The 24,970-nt window shown below is 47.3% G+C and overlaps 1 protein-coding gene across 1 annotated transcript; it reads left to right on the top strand.

Annotated features, from left to right (window-relative positions):
- Positions 1-771: 771 nt before the first annotated feature.
- On the top strand, positions 772-9,393 carry Fgf6 (fibroblast growth factor 6). Its single transcript, XM_021165749.2, has 3 exons — positions 772-1,117; positions 2,184-2,287; positions 9,217-9,393. Exons 1-3 carry the CDS (start codon positions 772-774, stop codon positions 9,391-9,393), a joined length of 627 nt encoding a protein of 208 aa, XP_021021408.1.
- The last annotated feature ends 15,577 nt before the right edge of the window (positions 9,394-24,970 follow it).

The following is a 24,970-nucleotide window of genomic DNA, read 5'->3' as shown; positions in this document are numbered from 1 at the left end:
TGACCCATCCCTCCCTGTCTCTTTCTCCGGACAACCCCTCTCCTATATGCCCAATACAGAATATGCCCTGTTCTGGAAGATGGGCCCTTCTCTGCCATGAGCTCTTTCCATGAATAGGTCTTGAGAGTCACTTGTAGGCCACCATCCATCACCTGCCATCACACCCTCCCCATCTTTCTTTACCCTTTGCCCTCTAAGGAAGCCAGTGCAGTGGGGCCAAGGGCTACTGCCCAATTTGGGTCCTGGGTGGCCTCTGCCTCCCTCTTCCCTGGGCCCCCAGCCAGCTCCACCCTCCCGCAGAGATGCTCTCTGCTAACTTCATTCCTGCCTCATAGCTGGAATGACAGTGGCTCTCAGAATCCCTGGGGAGTGGAGAGGGTGGTGAGGGTCTGGGGAAGCAGCCAGGCCCAGGAGCAGGTTAATGTTACAGCCCTGGGTAAGTGAGCTGGGCCGGCTGACGTCAGGGTGGTGATGGGTGAAGGGGAGGGCCGGGTTACTGAACTATAGGTCAAATCAAAGAGAATCACCTTGGGACAGAGCCCTGCATGCCGGCTAGAGAACGTCCCCACGCCATGGTCCATACCGGCCACAGCTCAGCCTGGGTTCTTCTGCTCTCAATCCGAGTGCCTGAAGCAGGCTTTGGTTTCATGTCAGCAGCCTTCATCTGCCTTCCAAAAATAAGCCCCTGCCGCCATGCCGAGGGGAGAAAAACAAGAAGGGCGGTATTTTTAGGGCCATTAATTCTGACCACGTGCCTGAGAGGCAAGGTGGATGGCCCTGGGACAGAGGCTGTTCATCACTATGTCCCGGGGAGGAGGACGTGTTCAGGGCACGCTGCAGGCTCTCGTCTTCTTAGGCGTCCTAGTGGGCATGGTGGTGCCCTCACCTGCCGGCGCCCGCGCCAACGGCACACTACTGGACTCCAGAGGCTGGGGCACCCTCTTGTCCAGGTCTCGAGCTGGGCTAGCTGGAGAGATTTCGGGTGTGAATTGGGAAAGCGGCTATTTGGTGGGCATTAAGCGACAGCGGAGACTCTACTGCAACGTGGGCATTGGCTTCCACCTCCAGGTGCCTCCTGACGGCCGCATCAGTGGAACTCACGAGGAGAACCCCTACAGTGAGTGTCACTAGAAGATAGTTGGGGTGCTTGCTGGCTTGGGCACAAGCAGAGTCAAAAGATGAAGGGAAATTATGCTGGTGGGTGGGGCTGCACTCTAAAGGGAAGATGTGCTGGGTAACGTTTAAATGGCTTGATCTCACCCTGCCCTGCCCAGAAAGAGGTACAGGCTCAGTAAGACCCTTACTTGCATCTTGGTGTCCTTAACCATCATCCCAGGTAACTCCATCAATGGTCCTAATTACTCCAGTATTAGAGGTCCAGATCTGGTCTTCCTGAAGAATTATAACTACTCGGTAGGGGAGATAAGTTATGATATTCTATCTTGGTTAAAACCATGAGTTTCTATTCAACTGTCATTTTTGAAAGGGAAGGGCAAGTCATCTGAAAAATGCCCATCTGAAGCATCTCCTTGGTGCCATGCTTCAGGTGCCTGCATAGACAGTCTTCTGGCCAAGGCAGGATAAGGGCTGTAGGGTCCCAGACAAGCCATCTGACTCAGTGTAGCTGCAGTGTTTGGGGACTGAGTTGAAGGATGTAGAACAGACTTTACATAATCAAAATTGATTAATTGATTGATTGAGTGAGTGAGTGAGTGAGTGTGTATGGTGTGTGTGTGTATGGTGTGTGTGTGTATGCTTGTGTGTGTGTGCTTGTGTGTGTGTGTGTCTGTGTGTTGTTGAGAATTAAACCCAGGGACCCAGGACATGTCATGCAAGTACTGTACCACTGAGCTATATCTCCACCCCCCACCCCAATCCTTCAAGTCAAGAACCTCAGGTGACAGATCTACAGAAAGCCCAGACTCAAAGCTAATCTTAAAATGATGTTTGAGTGTCCGTTGCAATCTCCAACTCCAGTGTAAAAACCTTTCCACAAGGAAGTGAATGTGCTACCAGGATGTGACCGGATGCAGCTAGTGTAGTGTAGGGATGCTATAGGACTGTATAGATCAAGGACAGATGTGATGGAGAGGTGGAGCCTCTGGAGAAGGGGGACAGCAGGATGCCTCTGAAGCACTCGGGTTGATGTGAGCATGAGAGTGTGTTCTCTGTTTCCTCGTCAGGCCTACTGGAGATCTCCACGGTAGAACGGGGTGTGGTGAGCCTCTTCGGGGTGAAGAGTGCTCTCTTCATTGCCATGAACAGTAAAGGAAGACTGTACACAACGGTGAGTTCCGCGGGGGGGCGGGGGGGTGCTCCTGGGTTCTTCCCGGTCACACAGTTGAAAACATATAACACTAAGAGTTGAGGGGGTTTTATTTTGTTTTGTTTTTGTTTTTTGAGAATTAGAAAGGGCTGTGAAAGGAGCTTTTGCTGGCAAGGTGCCTTGAAGCTTACACTTCCTCTGTTTCACCGTGAAACCTCTGCACAAGCCTGCAGTTCTTCCAACCCCACAACCGAGACCTTTGCCCTTAAAGAAGCCATCGTTCAGAGAGCTCTTGGGTAGGGAAGCCTGCATTCTGACCAAAACTGTCGTTCAAGCTCATAGTCAGGTCTGAGTTGCTGAACTGGAGAGGCCCAGAAAGGCAGGCCTGTGGGTCAGCCTGGGTGAGCCACCCCCATGACAGCCCCAGAAAGGCAGGCCTGTGGGTCAGCCTGGGTGAGCTGCCCCCATGACACCCCTCCAGGAGACACTGCTGGCAGTGTGGTACAGATCTGTAGAAGGAGCCTATCTCTCCTCTTCACTCATGATGAGAGACTATAGCTGAGTTTAACATCCTCTGGTCTCTGATCCCATAGTCTATGGTAGTATCTCCCTCTGTCATACCTTCCCAGAAGGCACTGAACCCCGCCTCTCTACACCATAGACCACTGTGGAAGGAGCAATGCTAAGAGACAAATTCTCCTCTGGTGTAAGGGCAAGCATTTACTGTGTTCTCTAAGGCCTCTGCTTTCTCTGCCCCACTCACTTCCAGGGCTCTCGGCCTGCAACATGGCCTATTTCAAAATGTGTTGGAAAAACAGTCTATGAAATTTTTATGTCTTAGACAGAAGTAAGGAAGCTGGATCTAGTAAGTGGTAGATCTCATATGTGTGGGAACGCAGGGAAGTTCGGCCCCTAGCATCAAAAAATGAGAGGGCAGTGGCTGAAGAGAAAGGAACCTCAGATGCACTAGAAAAGAGCGTACAGTCTGATCCTCCCATCACTGGGGGGAAGAAGATGGGGGATAGAAAGGGAAGAGCTGACCTGGAACAAGTGCTAGGTCCCCAGGGAAATCTCCCAGCAAAGGATATCTGGAAAAGACTAAAGTGAGCTAGTCAGAGGGTGTCTGCTTCCCAACCTTTTGAGCAAATGTCTCAAAGTTGGCTTATGGTGTGAGCTAAAACCATTGCTCCTCCAGTACCGTTCTGTGGGCTCTCCTGTGCACCCATCACTTTGTAATCTGCTAGATGCATGGATTTTTAGGACCTGCTTCAGAGGCTCAGAGGGCTGGGATGAAGACAGTCAATCGGTCCTGCTCAGAGTTCAGGGTTTTTTGTTTTGTTTTGTTTTGTTTTTTGTTTTGTTTTGTTTTTTGTTTTGTTTTGTCTAGGGGTTTTTAGGTTCTGAGGGTTTAGTGTTTTTTATTTTGTGTGTGTGTGTTTTGTTTGTTTGTTTGTTTGTTTGTTTTGCTCAGGTAGGTGTGGGTGCTACCAGGCTGTATGGCCTATGGAGAACAAGGAATCTAGTCAATTCTGCCTAATGTTAATCCAGCCTCCAGAACAGCAGAAGACATAGTCTAGACAGGGAATTCTCAGATGCCAATTGTACCAGTCTCTGAGAAAGTGGCAGGGTAAGAACAACCTGAGACTGGGGAGGAGTTGGCTGCTCGATCCTTCTTTGGGGTGGGGTCCTCCAAAGAGCTTCTTATCATCAGCCCCAGTGGTACCCAGAATCCCTCCGCAGGGATCTAGGACTCTGAATGGGCATTTTAGCAGGCAAATCTGCTAGAAACCCAAATTATATAATCACTTACTTCTGCCACCTTAATTAACATATTTTATCAATTAGAAAAGAATTCATTTATGGCAAGAGGGTCACAAACATAGATTGGATAAATACACCCACTTTCCACTTGGAATCTCTGGTTCTAAGAGAGGTTGAGGACTGAGAACATTTTGGCTATCAGAGAAAATGCTCCCAGGGGGTAGAGCCTCTTGAAGTGCGGGACCCCCAGACTCATTGGGCAAATGGTCCCAAGGGACCTGGAGTAACCACTAAGCAGCTGTCCCTGGGGAGAAGGGGGCTGCTCTGAGAGAAGACTCTCTGGTTTCCTTATCCAGTAGCCTGAGAGCTGGTGCTCCTGGTAGGAGATTCTCCTCCCTAGACCCCAGGACCAGAGAGTTGGCTACGGTTGGACAACAGTGCCCCAGCTGAGACACCTGATGCTCTGTGTGCAGCTAGGGAACCAGATGCTTCTGAAGAGCCCCTCCCCATCCTCCACCCCTCCGCAGCAGTTACCACAGTCTAAAAAAACAATTGCCAACTGATCCCAGGAGCCAGGAAGACTCCTGCTGGGTGGTGATTTCATTCACACTATTTCCCTTTAAGCCCCCCCTGAGCTGCCTCCTCCCTTGGTAGATCAGCTGCTGTAACCTCTAAATGGCATTTCTCATGGTGGGGGGAGGGGAGGGGAAAGGGGCCGATAAGGAGGAAAGGCAGCCCTCCCGGTGGGAGAATAAGGGGTAAGGAAAAGGCACCTAGAAGAGGTCTTCCTTCTTGTGGGACCTAAGGGCAGTTTTAGGCTCTCTCTGCAGCAGCCCTCCTGTACGGAGGGAGCCCGTAGGGCTTACCTGGAATCCTGCTGAGTGGCTATGAGGTATAAAGCACTGCCCCGCAGAGTCTGGAGAAACATTTGGTCTCTAGCCTCCCTCTGCAGGTAGAGATAGATACAGGTTGTCTACAGTCTCCAGCTCTGTTCCTTTGCCTGGTTGCAGCTAATGTGCTAGGTTCTGCAGATAATGGCCAGAAATGTACTGTGGGGGAAGTGCATTGGCGGGACAGACTGGGGCCAGGGTTCCCATTGAGGCCCAGCACTGCCCCCCACCCCCCCCGCCCCCGCCCCCCCCCTGCCACCACCCTCTACTTTAGGCTAAGTCGCTGGTGCTGGTTCTTTGCCATCTTGGATGGAGACTGGAGCAGAATGAGGAAATCCAACATTCTCGCTCCCCTTAAAACGCAGAAAGACATCATGGAGCCGCTCCTGACGGTAGTTCTGTAGCCATTCATTGATTGAGAAGAATACACGTTGCACTTTGGAGGGTTTATACCATGTTTACATAACTTCTAATCTGTAGGAGCACAGTGCCTTGCAAACCACAAGGCTGACTTCACCCCGCTACCTCACTCCTGCTCTCTCTCCTCATTTGACTGGGAGTAATAGGGGCAGAAGGCCAGAACACATACAGGGTGAAGATTGTTAAAGACAGAGATGGCTTAGCTCCGCATATGAACAAGAGAATGGGTGTGGTAACCGCGCTCCCCATCCCCAACTTTTGGGACCATTTCTACCAAAAGCGTTTTCCCCCTGAACACCCAGGGATGACCTATTTTCCATAGTGCTTTTTGCATTAAGGGAGTTGAAAGGCTATTTCTTCTCATATGGATTTGGTGGAATTCAAGACATTGTCACGCTGGCGCTTGAGAGTGGCAGGCCCGGGAAATGTGATCTGGTGGAATTATTTTCATTTGTTCAAGTAATAATATACGGTGGCCACTTTTATTAACACGGCGTTCGCTTGGCTGGGGGCCTTTCTCACCAAGCCAATGATCCAGCGTTCCTGAGCCATGAGAACTCAAAGCCCAGGGGTGTGATGGAGGCTACAGAGAGGCTGGGCCCTAGGCACTGCGGCAGTCTTGTGGAAAAGGCCTTCAGTTCAAACCTGGAGATGAGGAATGCCACGTAGGGTCGGGGACTGACAGTAGGTGGGGCAGGCAGGGGGCGGGGCATGTAGGGGCGGGGCAGGAGGCTTCTAAAGAATAGGAACCCTCCGTTTCCTTTCCCTGTTTGTAGAGAGTTCTGGGAAGGCCAGGGATAGCTGTTAGGCTGGAGAGAAAGGACAAAAAGGAAAAGAAAGCAGTCAATTTTTAAAAAGGCGGGGGGGGGGGGGCGATTGGAACAGATTTGAATAATCAAATCTGCTGAGCAGGGCTGGGGCGTGGTTGGGAGCGGGTCTAGATAGAGCACAGAGCTCCTGGTTCCATTCCCAGCACCGCCCTTGCAAAATTTTTGCTGCGCAGAGAACAAAGTGAATTGTAGCCTCTCTCGATATCCTCAGGGACTTGGTTCCAGTAACCCATGGACTACAGGAACCCCAAATCTCTAGGTGCTGAAGTGCCTCATAAAAAACGGTCTAACATCTTCATATGACCCGTGTGCATCCTCTTAGACATTTGATTATTCTAAATACTTACTGCAAAGGCTATGTAAAAAGATAGTGTAACACTTTCTTAAGGAAACAATTTATTAAGGAATTTTTTAAAATCTGTGCATGTTCAAGGCAGATGCAATCATTTTGTTTTCAAATGTTTTTGGTCCGTGGTTGGTTGACTCTAGGGGTACAGAACTCTCAGAAACACGTGCCAATCTGTCTATGCACCCACAAAGATGCGAATGTTTTTTGTAAAACGCTGCTTCTTAGCCAGACTCATTCTAGACAATGGGATGTGGGCAATGTCCATAGTTCTCAACCCAAGGGCTCACTCTTCCCCCCCCCCACACCCCTTCCTCTTGCTCTGTTCCACTCTGCTCTCCACCCTACGGTTTGCTCTCCTCTTACCAGTTTGCAAACAACACACCGAAGCCTCTCCCTTAACCGCCATCCAGATCAGAAAAAAATTCTCCTGGAAACTGGCAAGGCAAGTTCCTCTCCAGGGACAGACAGGGTCATACAAAGTAAGAACAGAGAGAAAGCAGGAAGGTGGAGCGGGGCAACAAAACGGATAGAGACCCAGAGACCGCTAGTCTAATGAGACTCCTCCCTCCACTTCCTGGCTCGCTTTGGATCCCAAACTCCTTTACCATTTTAAATACATTGTTTATGTGGGTAGATAACACAAGAAACAGATTTTTGACGGGTGAGAATGCAAGAGATTTCCACAGGACTTAAACTTCCTCCTCCCATGGTCTTGATGTCTATGAGTTACTCCTGAGAGGCGACCTGTGTGACCAGTTCCTTGTGGACCATTCTGGGAATAACCTAGTCATGCATGAGTGTATGTTCCGTGTTTGAAAAGTCACACTACAGACGTTCAAGGTGTTTTTAAATTTTATGTGAGTGAGGGAGTGTTTTGCCTGTATGTATGTCTGTGCACTACCTGTGTGCCTGATGCCCTTGGAGACCAGGTGCGGGTGTTGGATCTACTGACTCTGGACCGTTGTGAGCTACCATGTGGGTGCTGGGAGCCAAACCCTGATCCTCTCTCTGCAGGACATGGGTTCAAGCTGAGCATCTCTGCTTGGTAATATGTCTCCAAGACAGTCCAGTGTCAATGTGCCAAAGGGTTTCTTTTCATGATTTATAGCACCCCATAGTGTCGCTTGGTCACAGCTGAGACAACTACTCCCCTCTTGCTACAGACTGCCTGTTTGGGATTCTTGCTATTTAAAAAGTGTCGTACACATGTGGGACTCGAACGTCAAAATCTGTTCCTAGGAGAATTGCTGATCATCTGTTATCTTCATTTAAAAAGAAAAATCCAGTAGACACTGTGAATTGTTGTATATAGAAGTAGTAACACGATACACTACGGAACACTGAGAATCCCTAGTCTTCGGTCCCTCCCCAGTTATAGTATCAAATACCTTCCTCGATCTGACCACTGATCCCTGGAATCCTTGTCCCAGAGAGGGCTTGGAGTCTACTGGGAAGGAAACATGTCCATAGGGTTCAGAGGCTGTTTAAATGGTGTTAGAGGCATCTGTCCCAAGGGCTCTAGAGTACTAGTGATAGGCTCTCTACCACCCCATAAAGGGACACCTGTGTGTCCCATGGCTGGTGAGCCTAGGTGCACAGACTTCTTTCAGAAGTCAAAAGACAATGCCTCTGGTACCAGGGAGAAGCCATTGAGCTGGGGTTGCTGGTATGTGTGTGTGTGTGTGTGTGTGTGTGTGTGTGTGTGCACATACCTAGGTGCACATGTCTGTGTCCACATGGAAGCTAGACAGGGACAAGGCAACTTGTCTATAGCTCTCTGCCTAATTTTCGTGGCTGCCAGGTTCTTCTTCTCTATAAAAATGACTCCTATCTCAGATCTCACATGGCTCCAGAGAATGGTCTGGGTTATAAAGCTTCACTCACCTTTTGGGCTCAAAGTCAAAACTGAGAAAGAGCTTTTATTTTTTTAAGGGGCTGCAGGCTTTGAACCCAGAAACTAAGATGGAAAGGGACAATCCTGGAAAGGACATCTCAGGAGCTCATGTGTTCCTCCGCCCCTCCACTCACTACCCTGCAAGCTCCCTGGCACCCACACAGTTTGCGAGAAGGAAACTGAGGCTCTGAGAGGGGAGGAGACAATCCAAGTCACCGTTTGGGGAAGTAGAAAAGTCACCAAGTAGAGCCAGGGTCCTCCATCCCTCTCTACCAGGCAACCTCTCACTATAGGCTGGCAGTAGCTCGGTGCCACCCACCCCGACCCCTCCTCTGGATAGAACACGTTCTCATTTGAGGACTTGATAGAAAGCACCCCCACCTGGAAGTCTGGAAGTCGGCTCTGATCTCCCCACAGGAGCCAAGCATCATCCCTCTATGTCCCTGGCCTTGGATTCCTCCTGGTGTCAGAGGGCATGTGAGGAAGAACTGTGAGGGCTCTGAAGTGTCTTCTATTCTAACCCCTCACGTTTCTCCATATACCCCGTGGCAGTGTTTCTACAAAGGGGAGGGAAGGGACATGGTAATAAGGCCTCCTCTGAGTGGCTCAGCTGGTGTGTGGGCACTTCTTTTTTTAATTATTTATTTACATTCCAAATATTGCCCCTTCCTGGTCCCCCCTCCCAGAGTTCTTCACCCCATCCTGCCTCCCCTTCGCCTCCAGGAGGGTGCCCCTTTCTTCCCCCACCCCGTGGGTTGATATTTCTTAATTATCACCGGGTCTCTGCTGTCTGTTCGTTTTCACAGCCCAGCTTCCACGACGAATGCAAGTTCCGAGAAACCCTCCTCCCAAACAACTATAACGCCTACGAGTCAGACCTGTACCGAGGGACCTACATTGCACTGAGCAAATACGGACGCGTAAAGCGGGGCAGCAAGGTGTCCCCAATCATGACTGTCACTCACTTCCTCCCCAGGATATAAGGACCCATGGATGAAGGCTCACGGGGTGACAGCCGCGTCTTTTCCGTCAGGATTTTACAATAAGAGAACACTTCTGCTCCTATCCTGTGACTTCTGAGTTCTGGCTTATCTCGGCCGGAAGATCTGCATCGATGCCCTGGGCCACTGGACTGCATGGCGTGTAAGCCACGTGGCTGAGGGTCTTCAGTTCACACTTCAGGATGGCGGGGGCTCCTGTGCTTCGGCCTCACCCGAGGAGAGACGATACAGATGACTCTTGCAGCGTGTGGCCATGTGCATACGAAAAAGCCAAAGTGGGAGTGTGCATGTGTCCGTGCATATCCACACATCTAGTCGTAGATTCTCAGAGCAAAGGCATTTTAGGATACTGAGTTCTTTTCTCCCAACATCATCACCGCAGGAAACTGCCTGTCAGAGCATCGCTTGTCAAGTCAGCAGGATTGAGATGCACCCCATTCTGCCGTTTTCTGATCATCTATCTATCCAGTTGTCTGTGTAACAGTGAGCAGCTATCTTTTATGTGCCAGGAGGAAGGTAGGGGTATAAAATATAACTGTAAACTAGAAAAAAAAAAAAAGAAAGGTGACCTGGCACCCTGGATTCCATGCCCATTGGGGCTCTGGGGATGTTAAGATGCATTGTCATGGATAACTGGGAGAGAAGGGGCTCCCCTCCTTAGAAGAAAGTAATAGAACAGGACAGGGCCCGTTGGGGAGATCTGTGGAGGCAGAGGGACTGGATGTTCTGTAGAGAACCATTCTGCCTGAAGGGCTTCAAGCTGTGTGTGGCTCCAAGAATGGGCCAACACCAGGCTGCCTGCCCGTAACGTTTCCTTGCTTTGAACCAGGTCTTATTTTAACCTCAGATGACAAGGATCCTAATAATGGCAACCTCCCTGGCAAGGAAGGGCAGTGTGCAAATTAGGGCATGAAGGAAGTCCAGAGGCTTTGGACTTGCCGTGGTGATCCCTCTCCAACTATGTCCAGGAAACTCGCCCAAGTTCTCACCCGATACCCTCACTTCCTTCTCACTCGGCCTAAGCTTACATCCACAATGCTCCTGGATACAGAAGAATTGGGTGCTGTGACCTCTAGCCCCTCTTCCTCACTACAGTAGGAGAGGTGTGATAATCCCAGGATCCAGGCAGCCAAGCCCAAGTGGCTCCTTGCTCCACAATGCCTTCTTGCCTCTTGTCCTTTGAGAGTATTTTAAACCGTGGTTCCCTGAGAGACTATAAATGTGGTCTGCCTAGAGCCTGCAGATTCCTGAACTGTTGGAATGTTCCTAAATCTGACACCAGAGAGAGCTGTATCGGTGCACAAATATTTTCAGCATATGTTACAAAATGACCTGACACCCTCTGCTACCCTTGGGAGCCCTGACCTGCAAGACAATCCCCTCATCTGTTGCAAATACCTCCGTCTTCAACATACCTCTCTATTCGTAGATGCACCCCTCCATAGACAGATCTGGACTCAGGGACTCTGAGCTGCAGACGGGGTGGGGGTTGGCGATGCAAGAGGCAGACACCATTCTGACTTCCTCCTTTGCCCTGAAAGTGTCAGGGTGGACATGTGAGAGGAGAGGAGAAAAAGGCCAGAGCTGGATGAGATAAGAGTTCAGCCATGTGGACATCCTCAAGCTTTGGATGGAAACTTGGAAGAACCGAGTCTTGGATCAGGTAGAAAGGGGGAGGAAAATTGGTCCATATTAACTTCTTGGATAATGAAGTTCAAGTCATCTGGGAAGGAGAAAGCCATACTCTTTTAAGATATCTTTGCCAGTTATCATCAATGGTATCACAGGGATTGTCAGAAATGGGGCCACTTCTGATTTCATGAGCATTCATTCCTGATGTAACTGCGTGGACAGGATGGCTAGGGCTGGGAACTGCTATCCAGATAGGAGGAAATGTGTTACGCCTCTAGATAGTCAACCACCAGCTTCCCTGCCTCCTTTCCTTCCTTTCTTCCTTCCTCCCTCCCATCCTGCCTTCCTTTCTAGATCTTTATGCTTACATGCCTTGAGCCAATGAAATCTAGTGAGACTGCAAGACCCTGGGCTGCTGGATCTTTCTGTCTCTTTGCTTGAGCTCATGAAGTGGCTCAAATCCTGACAAGGTTCCACCAGCTCTCCACTCCTACCCTTCATGCTCCGGGTAAGAAAGAGAAGCTCCGGAAGCCCTGGATGGGGCCGGCCTAGTGTTCACCTGCCTGGTGACAACAGCAGCACGGCAGTTCCTATGACTGACATCAGTTGTGAGAAGCTGGGGTCTGTAGTTGGCCCCGGGATTTTGCTGTGCTGGTTCAATGCATGGATCATACTTTCAACTTTTTTTCCTGTAAAGAAATTCTCTTAAGAGGTTTCTCTTTGACCTAAAGTGACTTAGGGCTTTGTACAAGTCAAACCCAATGCACAGGCAAGTTAAGGGATGGGACAAGAGCAGAAAAAAAAATCAGCGAGAGATGCTGCCGATCCCTTCTCTCCTGCTACTGTGCACAGGGTGGAGTGTTGCTTCCTAACTGCTCACCTGCACTCCTTGAAGCAGTTCTTCGTAATTCTCTCACAAGTGTGTGTTCTAGAAATGCTTGGGGGCGAGGCTGGAGAGTTGGCTCAGTGGTCAAGAGCACTCGATGCTCTGCCAGAGAATCTGGGTTCAGTTCCCTGTAGCCACAAGATGGCCACAACCATCTGTAGCTCCCTAATGTCTATCAGTCTCTCTCTCCAAGCTCCAAGAACACTGAACGCACATGCAAAGATATGAAGGCAAACATTGCATTGCTCCACCACCTAGTGACACCACTTTGCTTCCGACTTTTGATACATTTTTGACGAAGACAGTATGCAATCTGATCATTAATACCTCATCATTACCCTTCACAGACTGCTGCATCCCACAGTTCCTCTGACAGACAAACTTATCCTCACACATTGCTCCAAGCTCTCAGTCACAACCAGAGTATGGTTTAAAAAGAACCGGTTTGTTTCTTGTCATCTGAGTCAGAGTACAACCTGTCTTTCTCTTAGAAGTGTATCTCTAGATGAACAGTCCAGACCTGAAATCTGATGCTGTCCCAGTCCTAGCTTGTTAAGTTTGACATTCTTTCTGTATGGCTTTGAGCCCTCTTTCCTGCCCTGAGACCGCAGGTTTCCCAGGTTCTCATTCTGTGTGAGTTTTGAGAAAGGAAGGACATTGAAGAGTCCATGACGCCCATCGCCCTTGTCATTGGTGTTGTGGTCACTTGGGCGAACAGTTACCATGTGTGGTCGCTGGCCCCCAGGACTCCAGTATAGCATCTCAACTAAGATTCCCTTCCTTCCCCTTTTTGTGCAAAGCTAAGCTAGAAGCCTTCTACAACTTTCTATCCTTACATTTCCCCCTAAGATAAGCTCTAAGCCACTTGTTACAGAACACGTGACAGTTCCTCTGAACAGTGGGTCTGTATGAGCTACTCCTACCCTCCCTCTCCAAGACAGACCAGCCACTCTTGTCACTTTCCTGAAGAAAACACCAAAGGCAGGGATATTGGGGGCAAGGCTAGAACCTACAGAAATACTGCAGCCTGTGCTTACCGTCTGAGTGGATGGCTCCTCTTCCCCGAGCAGGAGGCGAGTGGCTACCTTCAACCAGCTCTTGACTCTAAGGCAGCATGCAGACAGTCAAAACGGAACCATGTTTGTATACCTCATAAACTACTGAAACCCCAGCCTCCAACAAGGTTCTCTTTGTCTTCATTGTTAAGGACCTCGGGCTGGGTCCTGGTGCAGAACTGTTCTCAAGCTTGAGGACGGTAGATAGGAGATCCAGAAGCTGTTCAGTCATGTGCTTGAGAAATGTGATGCTTCTAATGTTTAATATGTATGTGCTGTGCACAAACCATAACATGTCCCAGCAAGAAGTTAAAGGTCTTTTTATACGTTTCTCTAAACTGTTTGACTCCGCCCCTCCTATTAAAACTGACCACAAATCTCTGGGTTGTAGTTATTTATTTATTTATTTATTTATTTATTTATTTATTCAATTGTCTACCCCCTATCTGGGAACCAGGAAGTGGGGGCAGTGGGGGGGGGAGGCAGACAAAGGTTTCTGGTGCTGTGGATGATGAAGGCAGGAAGAAATTGTGGGGAGCCCATCACTCTTGTTACTAATAGGGTGTTTGTCCAAAAGGGGGAAAGGAAACGATCAAATACATAAGGAAGCTACAGCACCTTCTCTCTCTGCCTTAATTATAAGCAGTTTTCTACATTGGAATCCATTTATTCATTCACACACCTAGAGCTACTTAATGAGTGGCGCATCCTGAGCTGGAGTAAGTTTGGAGAATACAGGAGAAACACAGCAGACCTCAGCCATTCGCTCAGAGATAGGCATTATAAAAGCTCATGTGGGGGTAGAGAGATGACTTAATGGTTAAGAGAACCTGCTGCTCTTCCAGCAGACCTAGATTCAGCTCCCAGTATCCACAGCTCACAACTGTCTGTTATTCCAATCCCAGGAGATCTGACGATCTCTCCTGGCCCTGAGGGCATTGCGTGCACATGGTACTGACATACATAAAGGCAAAATACTCATAGGCATAAACTTAAAATATGTACATATATATATATATATATATATATATATATATATATATATATATATATGCTCACCTTGTGGGGAATGAGAGGAGTTGGGAGAAAAGACAGAGGAGGAGATTTTGCAATCTCTCTCTTCTTCCCAACTCCTCCCATCCCCCCCCCCCGGGTGATTTTATTTTTGATATTGCAAAAAGAATTTGGGTGAGGACAAAAAACCATCAGATTACCCCATAGATCCGCAGGCCTGCTCCATATGAAGTCCGTCCCTAGGATTGAGTGAAGACACTGAGGACAAAGGACTGTAAGCCCCTCTACCCCTCACAATGCCCTTCCTGACTTCCCATCACCAGGCCATTACCAGTCCCTTGCATATTCTTGTTCTAACAATCCCCTCTCCCACATGCTTCCTCCCGTGCTTACCACATGGGGAGAAGAATACGTGACTTCATCTGAGAGATGCTAGGTTCTGGATACCTGCAGACATTCTTGGAAGAACCTTGTGGTGGTTGGCATATTCCTGAATTTATTCATGCAGTTCATATTTCTAACCTCCTTCTATGCTCCAGAACCCATGCTGGTCCCTTAGAATATAATTTTGACAAACTTTACATGGGTTTATTGACTCCCAAGGAAGGTGTGAAATAATTCCAGGAAACAAGAATGAAAGTATGGAACCTCCTGTGTAGTGGGGAGCTTAGAACAAGACCCTGACCTCACACACGTGGATCAGAGAATCCATCCTGAAGAAAGCTGAAATTTTAAGGGTGTTTGACTGAGGGTAGGGGAGAAGCTGGGGACTGGAAGGCAAGAGAGAGGGAGTGTCCGGAGATGCTTGAAGGTAAAGCTACTAGGGAATGGGGAGAGAACATGGCATCCTCTTGGATCTAAAATGTAGTCATTGTTGCAGGTACAAAATGATAGATCTGGGTGGAGGAGGCAGTGTTGATGGGGTTCAGGATGCTCCGGAAAGGCAGCGAGAGACTGTGCCATGAAGATTATGTTTGATCCCATCACACATCCTCTTTGTGAGACCCCTACCTTCAGACCTGTAGACTCCTGACCATAAGTGAAGTTAAAGCTCTCAGATATATTGTTATTGCATTGTAGTGGTTTAAGTGAGAAGTGAGAATGTCCCTCTTAGGCTCAAATGTTTGGGCACTGAATCCCCAGCTGATGGAACTTTGGGGGTAGATTTGCTGGTAGGAGCATGTCGCCGAGGGTGGACTTGAAATAACTTGGGAAGCAAGAACAAATTGGAGGCTTCCAATTGAACTGTCTCAGGTTAGAGGAGATTCTGGAAGGATAGATTAGTGGTGGAGGGAGGGGGAGAGGCATTGGACCTACCACCTCAACCACAGCCCTGACCCCAGGATGCTGCTTACAGGGTGAATCTACGCCTCCACCATTGGCTGAGATGAACCTTGGAGGGCTCAGATTCTCTTCATGACAATTCATGATCCCTAAAAGGGTCAAAGGAAGCTAGCTTGTCAGGCCCATGGCAGCATGAGACTCTCAGACCAAACACATGTTGACATGGACATAGATCAAAGGGCACTGCCTCACCTGGGAAACAGACACCCACAAAAGGACAACTGTCTTTCCTTCCCTATGTCTTAGAAAAAAAAGAACCATGGTGACAAAGAACAATTACATATCAGATATCCAATAGTTTTGTTATTGTGACAACAATATTCCAGGAATATGCTATACTCTGTCCATACTCACTCAAAACATCTGTCCTGGTTATTCTCTAGCCTTACCCCTACCCCACCCTACCCCGATCTTACCCCTACCCTACTCTCTATCCCACCCCAATCTCTGGAGACAATCAAGGTCTCACAGCCCATCCTGGCCTCAAGCTAAGATGCTCCTGCCTCAGTCTCTCGAATCCTAAATTTCTTTTTTTTTAATATTTATTTATTTATTTTATGTAAGTACACTATAGCTGTCTTCAGACACTCCAGAAGAGGGAGTCAGATCTCGTTACGGATGGTTGTAAGCCACCATGTGGTTGCTGGGATTTGAACTCCGGACCTTTGGAAGAGCAGTCGGGTGCTCTTACCCACTGAGCCATCTCACCAGCCCGAATCCTAGATTTCTGAGTGTGTACCACGATGCCCAGCTTCTCCTCCACTCTCGTGCTGAATGAAATTGCAAGACATGCAAAACTCTCAATGGCCAATGGTGTTTCAACATGTAATGGTATTTCATCATAACACTTTGGATGCATCCCTGATCCCAACCCACAATGAATTCAATGCTCAGTTTAGGAAAAAAAGTCATACAACCAAAGTATGGAGAGATCCTGAAGTAGACAAAGTGGGTGCCTTAGTCAGGGTTTCTATTCCTGCACAAACATCATGACCAAGAAGCACTTGGGGAGGAAAGGGTTTATTCAGCTTACTCTTCCACATTCCACATTCATCACCAAAGAAAGTCAGGACTGGAACTCAAACAGGTCAGAAAGCAGGAGCTGATGCAGAGACCATGGAGGGATGTTCTTTACTGGCTTGTTCAGCCTGCTCTCTTATAGAACCCAAGACTGCTAGCCCAGGGATTGTCCCACCCACAAGGGGCCTTTCCCCCTTGATCACTAATTTAGAAAATACCCCACAGCTGGATCTCATGGAGGTACTTCCCCAACTGAAGTTCCTTTCTCTGTGATAACCCCAGCTGTGTCAAGTTGACACAAAACTAGCTTGTACAGTGGATAAAGGACCATTACTATATGGGAGGCTTGAAGAGGGCCTAATTCTCAGAGCTGGCCAACTGAGGGATTTCTTGTCTGTATCAATGATTAATAATTAGTAATTTCATCAAAACTTCTTCCTGTTTTGGTGGGACATTCCCTCTGCCACGGGTCCTACAAACTTCCTGAGTCAAGATTGTTCTAGGTCCCCAAGTCACAGAAGTTGCCTGTTTCCCTGGAAGTGCATTAATGCCTACATTAGTCATCTTAAACTGCCACCACAGGATCCTGAAGATGGCATCTTAGACAACAGACTAATTTTCTCGCTGTTCTAGAGGCTGGAGTACAAGGTCAAGGCCAGATGGCAACGGTCTTCAGTGAGTGCTGGCTTGCTTTCCTCGTGTCTCTGCTCACAGCTTTCCCTGTGTGTGAGAAGAGGAACCTTGGCCAATGTCTTTTCCTCCACAGATCCACAATCCTGTCAGATCAGGACCCTTCCAAATGGCTTTAAGTTTAATGGCCTCCTTAATGACCCCATCTCCAAATACAGTCACATGTGAGATCAGGGCTTCAACCTATGAGCTGGTGGATGAAGGAGAACAGTCTATTGAAGAGCCTCGTTGCCACCTGGGGAAGCCTGACCTCATATTTGATGTCATTTTTAACAACATTCCAGGAAAGTGTCAGTGGTGGGGACATGCACTACACTCAGGGAGGTTTCTGCCATGCATATAAACAGACCCAAATTGGGGACCCTATTCTTGTGGACAAGTGAAATAGGCTGTTACATCTGAAGCAGGGATTTTGACATCTAGGGGACATTTGATAGTGTCTAGAGACTATTCTGGCTATCACAACCACTTGATGGATACTACTTAGTATCTAGGGGGAAAGGGCTAGGGATTCTATTGCACATCTTACATCTGCTGAAGAACCCCAACACAGAGAACCATTTGGCCACAAATAGCAGTGGAGGCAAGGTTAAGAAGCCCTCTGCCGTGGTGAAACAACCATGTTATATGATATGACCTTCTCTATGGAAGACCCTCTCGCTCACACCCTGGGCTGGGAAGGAAAGACAGGAAAGAAGCATTTATGTGAGCATGGAAATTCCTATCCTAAGCAAGTCCCACCTGGAATTCCTAAGCGTTACGGGTTTTCAGGTTCTGCCTAGAGTGGAGGGTACATAGGTTGGCACTGAGGAAAGAGATCCAGGGGAGATGGGGCAGTGTGAGAGGCCATAGTCATGGGCACAGGAAGTGGACACTCACTCTTGTTGGTGTCCATCATCACCCTTTGTTCTGCCATATGGGGATCAGGCCTCCTCCATCACAGGTCAGCAGGACTTTGCTTCTGAACAGAAGCCAAGTAGGATTTCTTCTTACATAACTTGAATTTTATTTATTTAAAAACTTATTCTTTTCAATCCTTTCTAAAGTTCTTAAATTTTAAATTTTATGATTATGGGTATTTTTCCTACATGTGTCTGTATACCATGTGTGAACCTGGTACCCTTGGAGGACAGAAGAAGGCATCCCCTGGAACTGGAGTAACAGACAGCCATGAGCCACCATGGTTCCTCTGGAAGAACAGCCGGTACTCTTAACCATTAAGCCATCCCCCCACCTTACCAAATCATTGTCCTGATTATAAAATTAAGACATCCCCTTGGTCAAAAATGTAGAAAGTACCATTATTATGGCTTGAATCGTAAATGTCCCCTCCAAGGCACCTCTGCTGAACAATTGCTCTCCAGCCTCTTGGCAAATATTTGGAGGTCATGACATCTTCAAAAGACGGCACCAGTGATCTGGAACTGTGACTTCATGCTAGAGCACCTGCTTAGCGTGCACAAGACCATGGGTTATTTCTCTAGTATAAAACTATGGGGGTCTTAGTGGGAGAGAACATTCAGGGTTGAGGAGTGCGCCTTTGAAGGGCATGCCATATTCCATCCTCCTCTTTGCTTCCCAGCCACCACAAAGGGAGCAGACCCTGTACGCGTGCTTCCTCATAGTGAGTGTTGGACTGAAGCATCTGTCAAAGTATCGCTTTCTTGGGGCTGGAGAGATGGCTCAGTGAGTTGAGAACACTGACTGTTCTTTTAGAGGTCCTGGGTTTAATTCCCAGTACCTATATGGCGGCTTACAACTTGTAATTCTAGTTCCAGGGTATCTGACACCCTCATACAGAAATATATGCAGAAATATAAACACCAGTGCACACTTTAAAAAAAGAGTCTATGTTTATTTTAATTTGCTTTATCCCAGGTAATTTATTACCTAGCCTGAAAGCTGGCCAAAGCTCCCAGACATTAGGAAATAATTCCACTAATAATCTCCCCTCCTGAAGGCCATAGCGGCTCCGATGTCAGCACTTCCTCCAGCCTTCCGTATAAAACAAATTTAGTATGTGGACAAGCACAGCTGAAGGGTGCTATTGCAGAGCAATTTTATTTCTGTCTCTCATTGCTCTTTTAAAATTCAGTCAGTGGTTAGTGTCCCTGGATGCAAAAGAAGGCAGCCTGGCAAATTGTCTGTCCCCTCACAGCTATCTGAAGAATCCTGGAGTCCTCTCAAGCTGCAAAATGCAGTGACAAGTCAGAAACAATAAATCCAGGTAACAGAGTGGAGTGCACATTGCTCTTCATTTACAATAAGACTCCTCCCTCAGATTCGAGAAGGAGGGGAGATTGTGGCTCCTTTCTTCTCTGTCCCCCAGTCTCCTCCTCTGGACCAATGGATGCTGGCTGCAGGTGAGAGGGAGACTCCCACGTGAGCAGGTCTGTTCGAAGATTAACTTGTGCTTTCTTGGCTTCCAAAATGCCCACACTCTCATTAGGAGTGGCTTTGGCTTCTTCAGAGGCTCCTGCCTCTGTAAATCCCTTGCTCCCGAAGTCCAGAGTCCAGTGACTTTATCTTCTGTGGGGGCCTTTTCCCTCAGTCTGCCTCTTTAGAAACCCAGCCACTCACTGATGCTTTTTCTCTGTGCTCTACTTTCCTAGGCAAAGGTTTGGGGTAAGACCTCCATCACCTTCACTAACAGATGTCCAAGCTAGGTTCTCCAGAAACATGCCTGCTTCATGAAGCCCCGCCCCGTATAATTCTGTTTAAAATATTTCAAATTCATATGCAGCCACTGGGAAGAAATGAGAGGCAGCCAAATTAGGGAGAAATTTGTAGAAAAGAATGTTAATTATTTTTTAATCATCCTGGAAGATATAAATGTATGCTTTCTGTAAGCATACCGACTGGGTTGTGAGTTTCTTGGCTGGTTGATAAAATCCTATTTGAGAAACTAAAAATGTAAACATTCTAAGCAGTACAGAAAGCTGTTCATCAGAAAATGCTAAATTCCTCAGTGCATTTCGAACGCTTTAGAAACTCCAAAATTCCCCCCAAAATTGTTTCTTTCTACCCTTCTTTCTGTGTTCTTCCACGTGCATCACAACGCTGCTTATTTTTCTGAATAAACACACTTCAGTTTTCCAAGCTTCACTTCCTGCCTCCAGCGCCATGGGCTCTGCCCCCTTGTGGTTGTTACCTAAGCAGTACTCATCGCTACAGCCTAAGCAGGGCAACTGTGAGTAGGGGCTTGGATGCTGGGTTTAGGCTTAAATAGATCAGTCCCTGCCTAGAGAGAGCTCGGTGATGCTTAAAGTCAGAGCCCACTTAAACTTGCTGAAGTTTATGGAAGAGGGAACTGAGGCTTACACAATTTGCCTAGGACTTTGCTGAAGTGAGTCACTGAGAAGAGAGGGTGATGAGACTTACAGAAGAAGAGCTAGAAGGAACGGTGGGGGCGGGGGGGGGGACATTCTAAACGAAGAGGGCCCCTTGTCTGGGCTCCAGCCCCAGCAAAGCATGGGTTCTGCTCAGTGGAGGCCGAGAGCATGCACAGATGGCATAGACATCAGGAGTCAGAGACTTGAGGGCGTCGTTCTAGAGATAGTTGGTCCTAGGCATGCTGTGTCAGCCTCAGTCTCCTCTTCCATGAAAATGAACGTGAGTGAAGGTTAAACTGAGAGTTCCGCACTTTCCTCGCCCTTAAAATGAGCTAATGGAGTTGTTAGTGGCAAGTGGCACAGGGTGGCTCAGAGAAAGGTACATAAAATAGGTTACCAGACAAAGCATTGGCTGATAATGAATCACAAGGGCATTCATTTTAAAATGACCCATTGGAGTTTGTCCTAGTTAGCTTGAATTGTCAAGTTACACACAGCCTAGAATTAGCAGAGAGGGAAGCTTCCACGGAGGAACTGCCTTGTTCAGATTGGTCTGTGAGAATGTCAGTGGAGATTAGCCTCGACTATTGAGTTTTGGTGCAGGAAGACCCCGGCACTATCCTTAGGTGGAGCTTGTGAGTGAACGAGCCAGCATTGTGTTCCTCCGTGATCTCTGCTTCAAGCTTTTCCCTTGTTCCTGCCCAACTTCTCTTACAGACAGACTGGGACCTAAAAGTTACATTGAATAAATCCTTTCTATCTCTAAGCTGCTTTTGGTTAGAATGGTTTTTTGTTTGTTTGGTTGGTTGGTTGGTTGGTTGATTGTTGTTGTTGTTTTTAAATCACAGCAACAGAATCAAGCACAGGCATAGCTATGACTTTACCATTTACTAAGGATGAGAGCTAATTTGCATACTGTGAGATGGCTGCACTTGTCTGTCTCATTCAATCCAACCCCAAAGCGCTGATGCCTGCTGAGTTCTACAGTAAGAAATTAGAAGTCTGTTTTCCATAACTAAATCTTTATGCTTATATAAAGTAGAAAGCTGTGTTGCTGGGGGTGGAGGGAAGCAATCTATAATACACGGCCATCTGGAATCTGGGTGGTGGTACAGGTAGCATCACAGGCATGTGAGGCACAGAAATGTACACTATTTTTTGGTACCAAGGCAGTAGTGCATGGCTCGCCACATGCAAGCAGTGCCACACACACCAGATTCGTTTCGTGCTTGATTTTGAATTTTTATTTTTAGTCATTGGGCATTGATTGAGAATTGTTTATTGTTGCTATTTTTTTTCACAACTCCACAATGAGTTCTGTGACTCCACATTGGGTCATGAGACCCAGTTTAGGAAGCCCTGCCCTAGAGAATGGGTGGCGTACGTGGATGAATGTGCAGAGAAATAAGAGTTGAAGACAGAATGTGAAGGCTACGCTAAGGAGCCCCAAACTACCTTTTAGACAGTGGTGAGCTGCCTGCCATGGACATTTGCCACCAAGAAGCATGACCCAAAGAGAATCACAGGAAGAGGATAACAGATTGGAAGGAGCTAATTAGTGAATATTTTCCGGCTACTCGTTGGAAACAATGGCAGAGTGTTTACAAAGAATGGTGGGCAAGAGAGGCAGCAGGAAGCTGTGTTCTGGGGACTTCTGTTCTAACAAAGCGGACACATCCATTGGTCCACCTCACAGCGCAACATGGTTACACATCATGGCAGGCTGGCCAGGAGTCAAGCCCTGGGGTCTCACAAGCTGTCTTGAAGTCATCTCACAGTAGACTCCTCTGGCTGACTTGACCCTTCCAGCACATCAAGACAGAGTGGTTCTGCCTCCTTTCCCTACTCCAGAGTAAAGACGTCCAAGTGAAGATGGGGACAGGAGATGGCTCTGTGAGTGCTGGGTGCTTACAGACAGGCTAAGCCAAGAGTTCTCAAGGGAGCCCTCGGGTTTCTTAGGGGAGGTGCTTGCTTGTCACAATGACTGGGGAAAGTGACTGTCTGCCACGGACTACCCCAGTCGGGTATAGGGGTTCCTGGGACGAGGGTAGGTGGATAAGGATTCATCAGTGACAAACAGAAACACAGTTTGAATCTGAGTGTATTTTGCTGCTCTTAATTGAGGGTTTTTATATATAAAGAAACAACTATTACAATTCTGAAAAGATACATTCAATGAAGCAGTCACTGATAGGACAGATATCATCATAGTCATTTGGCACAGTAAAGCACAAATATCATCCAAGGCTAGTGGCACAACTCCGGGAATGGGTTAATACATTGTTGTGGTCAGTTATTATTCAACATCTAGTACCTATTCTTTCTGTAAATCTTCAAAATGTAAATTTAAGCTATCTTAATTCTTTTTATTTAAAGCTTTCTAGAACAATATACCAAAGCCCACTTCTGATGACACACGTGTAGCCATATGGAACTTATTGCTGGGAAAGTTTTTTGTTTTTGTTTTTTGTTTTTTGTTTTTTTGCTGTGATTTTTTTCTTCTTTTTTTTATTAATTAGGTATTTTCTTCATTTACATTTCCAATGCTACCCCATAAGTCCCCCCAATCCCTCCCTCCCACTCCCCCCGCCACTCCCACTTCTTGGTCCTGGCGTTCCCGTGTACTGAGGCAGATAAAGTTTGCAAAACCAATGGGCCTCTCTTTCCAAGGATGGCCAACTAGGCCATCTTCTGCTACATATACAGCTAGAGACACGAGCTCCGGGGGTACTGGTTAGTTCATATTGTTGTTCCACCTATAGGGTTGCAGATCTCTTTAGCTCCTTGGGTACTTTCTCTAGCTCCTCCATTGGGGTCCCTGTGATCCATCCAATAGCTGACTGTGAGCATCCACTTCTGTGTTTGTTAGGTCCCGGCATAGTCTCACAAGAGACAGCTCTATCTGGGTCCTTTCAGTAACATCTTGCTAGTGTATGCAATGGTGTCAGCGTTTGGGGGCTGATTATGGGATGGATCCCCGTGTATGGCAGTCTCTAGATGGTCCATCCTTTCATCTCAGCTCCAATCTTTGTCTCTGTAACTCCTTCCATGGGTATTTTGTTCCCACTTCTAAGAAGGAGCAAAGTGTCCACACTTTCGTCTTCGTTTTTCTTGAGCTTCATGTGTTTAGCAAATTGTATCTTATATCTTGGGTATTCTAAGTTTCTTGGCTAATATCCACTTATCAGTGAATACATATTGTGTGAGTTCTTTTGTGATTGGATTACCTCATTCAGGATGATGCCCTCCAGGTCCATCCATTTGCCTAGGAATTTCATAAATTCATTCTTTTTAATAGCTGAGTAGTACTCCATTGTGTAAATGTACCACATTTTCTGTATCCATTCCTCTGTTGAGGGGCATCTGGGTTCTTTCCAGCTATTATAAATAAGGCTGCTATGAACATAGTTGAGCATGTGTCCTTCTTACCGGTTGGGACATCTTCTGGATATATGCCCAGGAGAGGTATTGCAGGGTCCTCCGGTAATACTATATCCAATTTTCTGAGGAACCGCCAGACTGATTTCCAAAGTGGTTGTACAAGCTTGCAATCCCACCAACAATGAAGGAGTGTTCCTCTTTCTCCACATCCTCACCAGCATCTGCTGTCACCTGAAATTTTGATCTTAGCCATTCTGGTTGGTGTGAGGTGGAATCTCAGGGTCGTTTTGATTTGCATTTCCCTACTGGGAAAGTTTTTTTAATCTATCATTACTATCTTGTAAGTGATTTATAAAGTGAAGCACTAGTTTCCCCAGAGATAAGGTCATAGCTAGTGCCCCCATCCCAAGGGATGCTCTCGTACCCCTTATTTTCACTAACTATTTTAGCCTAGACTATCAGGAACATCTCATAAGTAAGAAAAAGAATGAAAGAAGATAAAACATATAAAATGCCATGAGAACTACGGCTCAATATTTTTTTCTCCGGCCAAGAGTTCCATAACTGGTTCGAGGAGGACACCTTCCCTTGAAGTTTTTGCCCCAGTCTGTGGAACTTGTCACACAGATTCCACTGGGGTTGGTGTGGCAGCTGTCAGTGGCAGAGACTGAAAGCAAAGATCTCTTTGCAGAGTATACAGTCTTCATGATGAAGAATTACTCCGCTCAGCCTTTGGAATGTCACATGGCTAAAACACGGGCTTGTGAGTCTGAGCCAGAGTCAAATCTGCTTCACAGAAGGCACAAGCGAGTCTAGGCGTCCGGAACTTTCCAGCTAGAGTGTGGATGGAGAGGAAATATGATGATTTCTTTTACGTGAAACCCTTGAATCCTTTACTGTTTTGGAAAAATCATATTAATATAATCATAGTGTATCGTTCACAGAGGCACTCTCTCTGTGTCTGTGTCTCTCTGTCTCTCTCTTTCTCCGTGTCTCTGTCTCTATCTCTGTGTCTGTCTGTCTGTCTCTGTCTCTCTCACACACACTTTTATTTAACCCTTATTTCAAATCTCAAAAAAATCCATAGATAATTTTCAGCAGAATTTTTTCTTGTCCTTCCTTCCTAATTCCACATGCATCTATGTAACTCCATGTGAGTATCTGTGAAAGCCATGGTCTTCTTGTCCTTGTTGGTTGAGGCACAG

The sequence above is a fragment of the Mus caroli genome, unplaced genomic scaffold, assembly GCF_978045245.1.
Source record: "Mus caroli unplaced genomic scaffold, Mus_caroli_1 scaffold_7, whole genome shotgun sequence".
Taxonomy (NCBI): Eukaryota; Metazoa; Chordata; class Mammalia; order Rodentia; family Muridae; genus Mus; species Mus caroli.
Note: the sequence above shows the minus strand (reverse complement) of the source record. Positions and strands in the feature narration are given on the sequence as shown.

Excerpts from the sequence above, each read along its gene's own strand:
- Fgf6 (XM_021165749.2), top strand. The coding sequence starts at position 772 with ATGGCCCTGGGACAGAGGCTGTTCATCACTATGTCCCGGGGAGGAGGA. Across the intron at positions 1,118-2,183 it reads TCACGAGGAGAACCCCTACA|GCCTACTGGAGATCTCCACG; the intron begins GTGAGTGTCACT and ends TTTCCTCGTCAG. Across the intron at positions 2,288-9,216 it reads AAGGAAGACTGTACACAACG|CCCAGCTTCCACGACGAATG; the intron begins GTGAGTTCCGCG and ends TCGTTTTCACAG.